Below are 7096 nucleotides of genomic sequence, written 5' to 3'. Positions count from 1 at the left end.
ATATAGATGTAATTGAAATTACAAGAAAGAAACGAACACGAATAATAAATTTGATTATATCGGCTTTATGATAAAACCGTTTCTATAAAAAAGATGGATTAATATCTGATAGGTTCATAGACGATGGAGAATCCTTAAAGAAAAACGTAATGTGTGATGAAATTTTGAATTAAATGGAAGCGAGTCTTGTCTCGAGATGCATATTAACGAGCAGGTTTCCATGATTCAGCGACTAGCCGGAATCGGGATCGCGTCGGAGGCACGCAGGCCGATGGGGCGGACGAACGGATCGGGATAATTGAAGTCCGCTTCTTCGGGTAGTCGCGGAGTATCCAGCGAAATCCTTAGAAGGAAACGGATCCCAGCCGGTATCGCGGGCATACGATCTGTCTTTATGGTCCGAAAGTGGGCGTCAGTCCGGCCTCACAATGCCCCGTCGTAACGACAACGAGAACGTGGACAATCAGAAAAGACGGACCCGACGAGAGAATGAGGGGCTCCTGTCTTGTTAACCTGACGAAACAGGCCCTCGGGTGTCTCCTCGGTGACACGACGTTTGCTTGTCGGTACGCGTGAGTTACTGTACCCCCGGACAAATTATTAACCCTTCTTTACCCTGTTATAAAAAATTTACGCTATTATAATTATGTACTAATAATTGGGCGGTAAGTGAAGGCAAATATGAAGTTTAGCATACAACCTGTTCCAACATTGATGGTATAAGCGGAGTGATTGTAGATAACTAAATAAATCGAAAATATGAAATAAAATTTTTTAGCTCCCCCTAATTATTCATCCATTTATGTAAAACCGTGAACCCTTTGATTTCCTATCGTATGAAATCCTGAATCCTATGAAATTAAAAGTTTATTCCGAAGACAACACAAGTCCTCTACAATAAAAATCGAAAATCATGTTGACGTTCGTAAAATTAAAAAAGTAAATGGCTACTTCAGAAATAGATAGCAAAAGCAATGGAAACTCTCAAATAAATATGCCCTATTACAGCTTATTTCAAATTTTTAGCCACTTGCCAGAATCATCTTTAGAGATAGTCCCAAGACACAAATAGGAATTTTGTTATTCATTTCGTAGTTACAAATATTACGAGTGGCAATTATTTTTAAGGATACGGAACGTAGGTACGCATCTACACGTATTGTTATTAGCCCGCGCGGCAGGAAGCGTGACACAGTTGGACGGATTGCAGGCGATACAGGCACGTGAATAATTCCATAAGATTTCTGCGTGCCTGGAATTAATTATACGGGAGAAAATTCACTGGCGCTCCGCGGGGATTCTGGCAAACGACGGTGTATCTATGGATCTCTGCCCTCCATCTCGCTTTTCGCTGCGTATAATACTATTGCACGCCGGAACGAAACGGCTTGAGAGATACCGTGGGCGTCTCGTGTATCGCAGAACCCATCATTTCAAAGACGAAGCATTGCGTTAGAGTTTAAACAATCGCAGTGCTATCTTTGATTTCGAAGTAATATATGCACATCCTTGTCCAAACACGTGGAACATTTCCAATCTACCCAATAAAGGAAGTTATTAAAAATTGAATGTGAACATGTGTGTGTGTGGGTCAATTGAAAATAAATTTTGATATTGCTATTAAACTGCATCTACACTATACTGTTATATCTTGTGTTTAGGTGTACCAAATAGAATACGTGATTGTGAAAGCAGCCAATTCTCCACGGCCTGCAGCATGGATTTTGGAGAGATCGGTCGATGGTGATAATTTCCAACCGTGGCAATACTACGCGCCCAGCGATGAAGAATGTTGGACACGATATTCCGTGCCGCCTGTTATCGGAAAACCCGCTTACATGGCCGACGACGATGTCATATGCACCAGCGCTTACTCCAGACAGACTCCTATGGAGAACGGAGAGGTAAGAACATTCATCATTTTCACGCAGTGAGTAATATATAATTCATTGTATCCTGCATTTGCACTATCTTGTTTTTGCAATTAAATGATATATTTTTTATTAATGTCTTTAAACACTGCGAAGCATGAGAATTTTTTTATTAATGTAAGAATTCCATATGGTAATATCATGTCTTTCAATTTAATTGAATAATTTATGAAGTGCCTATTGCGTGTCGATATGATCGATTAGCTTTAAATGGCTTTCAGTGTTTATCCAGCAATGGAATTGCTTAAGATTAGTCGCTACGAATTATCTAAAATCATATATTTTTCATTCCTATCGAGTTGTTTCATAACTAATGAATATTAACTAGCATGAAAAGCGTGAATGATAATTATAAGTAGCATTACATGCATTTAGAACAGAATTGAATGTGCAGAAACTCACGACGATTTGAAAATATTGGAGTTAATTTACTATTATTTAAAATTTATTATATTATTATTTAAAAATTGTATACAACTTTTGTTTAAAACATTTTTGCTAGCATCGAGATTCACCTCTGCTTATTCTTCTCCTCTTTCAATTATTGCCGCACTCGCACAGTCGAGACCACGATCTTAGATCGTGGTCGAGACTGTTTAATTTTTCCTATGTTGCGCTCTCGAATGACTAGGAAATTCAGCTTTCCGGATATATGGCCAACTTGGCCCCGATCGGTGACCATGCATTCTGAGATTACTATAAGTACGCGTCGCGGAACCATGGGTTACATTCGTAAAACCATAATAAGCGTTGTGAAAACGCGAAAAACATCTGGTGGGGACGAATTAGCGGGTTTCTTGGAAGAGCAACGGGTAATTAGAGCTTACGGCCGCGCACACAGGATTGGTTTTGTGAGGAAACGATCCGGGGATCGGTGGCGGAAAGAGAGGGAAAGGAAGAGCGAATCGATGATACAAAAACGGCGATCCCTACATACCGGCCTTGTACGGCGTAGGCTCGCCTTATATGGGACTATCACGTACGCACCTCCTATGGAGGGTTGCCAGTTTTACGCGGCTAAGAATCGAGGCGAGAAAAAAATCGAAAACTGGAAAAATACAAAGCGTTCGATCGGTGTACAGCGGTGGTCACGATTTCGCAAAGAATTCACTTTCAATTAAAAAATAGAAACATTTTTTATGCAAGAGGGTTGGATTCCGAAGTGAAAATTAAAAATAAGGCTTACAGATTTCATAACTAAAAATTATTTAATTCCTTCGTCGTATTGGTTCCATCCACACTTCTGCAATTCTTCAAACTCTACGTCTGCAATTCTGCTATTTCAACAAGAATGCCGACGCAAAAGGTCACGTCGCCGAGGTATTAAATTATGTAACGGGGAGAAAAAAATTGCCGAGATAAAAATTGAACACACAGGAAAGTGTAGGCGCGTTTATACCTAAACTCGTGTAATTGTTCCGTATTAGGAGCCGCGGAACGCCGGTTATGGAACTCGTTTTCGTCCTGACCACGGCACCGTGCCGTGGCACCATTCGCGAATGATTTACTCCTCTGATTTCATCGGTCTCTTAGATTTAGTACCGTTTGTTTTTCACGTAATAGATTGACGACGGAGCGCGAGTGGCTCAAGTCGAGAGCAGAACGAGTTTAATTCTAATATTAACCCCCAATGGGCATAAGAAGAATTACATGTTTTTTGTTCGCTTCTCAATCGAAGATCGGTGGATCTATCGAATCTTTTGTATAACTAGTAACAATGAAACTGCGCCAGCTCGGGCCTGTGTTAATTTCCCCCAGGGAGACCAAATGCAAAACGCGTAATAAGTCTACGTCTTGCTGTTATTAATAATTAATAATACAAGCGACGTTTTCTGTTCGCAGATCCATACTCACCTGGTGAATGGTAGACCTGGTGCCCTGAATCACAGTGCGACCCTCCAAGAATTCACGCAGGCCAGATTCGTGCGACTACGACTACAGGGACTTCGGCGGAACGGTGAGGCAATCACAGATAAGAGGCGCGCGTTTTACTCGATAAAGGAAATTAATATCGGCGGGAGGTGCGTCTGTTCCGGTCACGCGGCGAGATGTCGTTACAGCGTTCAACATGGGGTAAGTGCCAATATTTTCCTTTTACGATTTATACTATGATCAAATAGCAAGTAACGTAAACCTCCGTATATGATATAATGAAATATATGTATCATTAATAATATACATATATATTGTGTATATAATTTAATTCATTAAAATATTCAGTATTAATTCAATTCAAATATTCTCGTATATTACGTATTAAGTATGTGTTTGCTGTTGTCACTTTATTATTATTATTATTGCATATTATATTTTTATATGTATATACTTGGATATATTTAAGACAAGTGATTGTCAATGTAATGTAAAGTTTATATACATAATAAAAGAAACAATATTCATAAAATATATATCAATTTTTATATATTTATACATGAATATATTTAATTGAAGATATATATGAATAAACAAAAATAAATCCAATGCTATATACGATTATTTACAAATTACGTGTTCTAATTTATGAATTCGCTGTACGTATATTTTATACGTAAGGATATTACATTAAATCTGAAGCAGGTACTTAGATCGTACCACGAAAAACGCGTACGAACTTTACGTGCTTTATACATTATCTCGGAAAGAGTTACGAGGATTATAATTCACGCGTTGACTTGTGCTAAATTAAAAGTCGTAAAATTCGCACATTCACTATTGACGCCTTACCAGTTTCGTAATTAACACATCTTCGGACCTCGTATAAGGTATCTCACAACGAAGTAACCGGATATTGTACCCTAAAGGACAGTAAAAGTTACATACACGGATGGATACAGAATTAATTGATGAAAATTCCCATCAGTGATTGTCAATTTTTTTCATTTCCCTAGAAAACGTTGACACTTTTTAGTTTGTTGAAATATAAGAATACGTTGACCAATTCTATCGTGTAATTTTGTGTACAGTTTCTTGTGAGACAAGTAATAAACAAGTATTAGTCATTCCAGATGATAATTGTTTGACAGTCTACTTAGCCATTTCAGATAATAATTGATCGACTTAGTCTACCTATTTGTAGTATTGCAAACAATGGAGATCCAATTATCTTTTGCATTTAAGAAGAAACTGAATACTCGTCAGAATTAACACTCAAGCGTAAAAGATGAGTATCTAGCAAAACGAGGGAAGTAAAAGTCGGAGAATTGTCGCACGATTTTCTTTTGGACGGTGGCTACTAAAGTTAACTTTCGCGAATATCTTCGAGCCGAACGGAGCAGCTACCGGAGGTTCGGGGACTAAATCTGTCCGAAATGCCATAAACTTGTCAGACCTTTGTCTACCGTCGCTGCTAATGGCAGGATTCGCCTTCATCTAAAGGTCCATCGGCCGTTTGGAGCTCTCTGTCTCTGTTCACCGCAGGGACCACACCGCGCATTAAAGTTTCTTGTACGATCGCGAGGGAGTCGATCTAAATTTTCGGCCGCCGTTAACTTCTCTTTTTTATGATCGATCTTCTCTAATGAGAAGAGGGGATTGTACAGGCAAGAAAAGAACATAAAGGAGTTTAATTAAAAACAAGTTGCACCGGACAATAACGTACGGTCAACAGAAAATATCTTCCTGATTGAAATTTTTTTCTTGATCTTATTCTGAAATATGTGTACGATAGAAATTCCTGTTACATGAACACACATAATCTGAAAATTTTACTATATGGACAATGTATTTCTTACTAGAATATTGTATGTGTTACTATACATATACTATTTGCAAGTAATTATATACACTATTTATTTCTATAGAATAGAATTTGCACTATTTAAAAAAATTATGGCATCTCGAAGTTTGTTCTGAAAATTGCCCAACTTTACATGATTATTTAGTAACAGATTATCAAATATAAAAGATAAAATCAAATCAAAATTTCAGATACTAGCAAAGAATCATAAATAATGATAAATCCATGCTTCGACGGTGACGGTAGCTGCATTTTAGTCGGCTCGATCACGAATCAACGAGACAGTCGAATTCGTAAAAAAATTCTCCAGGCCCATGACCGAGTGATGATTGAAAGTTTTTGTACCACAACACCGTTCACCTGACATCGAATTCGGCTCGATTAAAATAAAATTTTGGCAATGCTCGATTCCCGGACTAAATTGACTTCGTTTTTTGGCGAGACCCTGAAGTAATATCGCATTGCTGAATAGGAAATCATCGAAATCGAATTATAAGAAATATTTTTGAGACACGTCTCAATCGACCTGTCATCGAGATATAATTGATATTCGATATCAGTATCGTGCATTTTTATTCAATATTGGCACACAATCAATATTAAGTACAATCAATGAACAAGAATATTAAATTATTATCAAATTCACTATTAATGTCAATTATTCTTATCCAATATTGCCAAAATACATAATTAATATAATTAAATGTTAAACATAAATTATATTCTAAAAACTACAATAAAATTTCAATACATTTAGAATTCACTATTACATTCGTATCAGAAATATTCAAAGATTAAATGGATTCGATACGTGGATCTTGTTATGTACTTTTGTATTATATGAATCGTCCGATAACGCTTCATTGAAGCAGTCATCAACCGTCTCCCGGCGTGCATCTATACTCATGAATGACGATAGTCATTAATGAAAACACAATGGAGTCTGATCACACACCGTCGTGAAAAGTATAAATCAGAATTTATTGCTTCCCACTGATATCGAGTATCTGCGGAGTTCCATTATAAACACGCCTCGTAAAGTCTTATCGTTTATGAGTTTGTAACGTCTGTAGAGTACTACTGCTGTTCGCAATAAACACTTGAACAATATATTAGGATCACGTGTGGGGTTTATTCTGGTTAATGGGAAAACATGTAACAACTACACTGGGAATTTATGTGCAAAATGAAGCACTCATGATATTAATTTAAAACATGAAGTCGATACCGAAATCGATATCGATTCTTTTATCCTTAAAAAATAATTATACAAGGTGTTCCAAAAAAATGTATAAACACATATTAATAAATATCTGTAATATAAATATAAAAATAATATCTGTACATTCTGTTGCATTTAGAAAATGAAATGCATTTTAATAAATACCAACTTTATATATTATATTATTTAAAGTGTGAATGCATCTTT

At 36.9% G+C, this 7096-nt stretch overlaps 1 protein-coding gene across 1 annotated transcript in view; it reads left to right on the top strand.

Annotated features, from left to right (window-relative positions):
- Positions 1-7096, top strand: part of wb (wing blister) — a 134461-nt gene that overhangs the window by 41120 nt on the left and 86245 nt on the right. Inside the window, exons 3-4 of the mRNA XM_018027159.2 lie at positions 1662-1904; positions 3774-4004. Coding sequence (XP_017882648.2) covers positions 1662-1904; positions 3774-4004 — 474 coding nt within the window. The remainder of the gene's footprint in view (positions 1-1661; positions 1905-3773; positions 4005-7096) is intronic.

The sequence above is a fragment of the Ceratina calcarata genome, unplaced genomic scaffold (assembly GCF_001652005.2).
Source record: "Ceratina calcarata isolate Rehan_Ccalc_2016 unplaced genomic scaffold, ASM165200v1 scaffold400.2, whole genome shotgun sequence".
In the NCBI taxonomy this organism is placed as follows: domain Eukaryota; kingdom Metazoa; phylum Arthropoda; class Insecta; order Hymenoptera; family Apidae; genus Ceratina; species Ceratina calcarata.
Note: the sequence above shows the minus strand (reverse complement) of the source record. Positions and strands in the feature narration are given on the sequence as shown.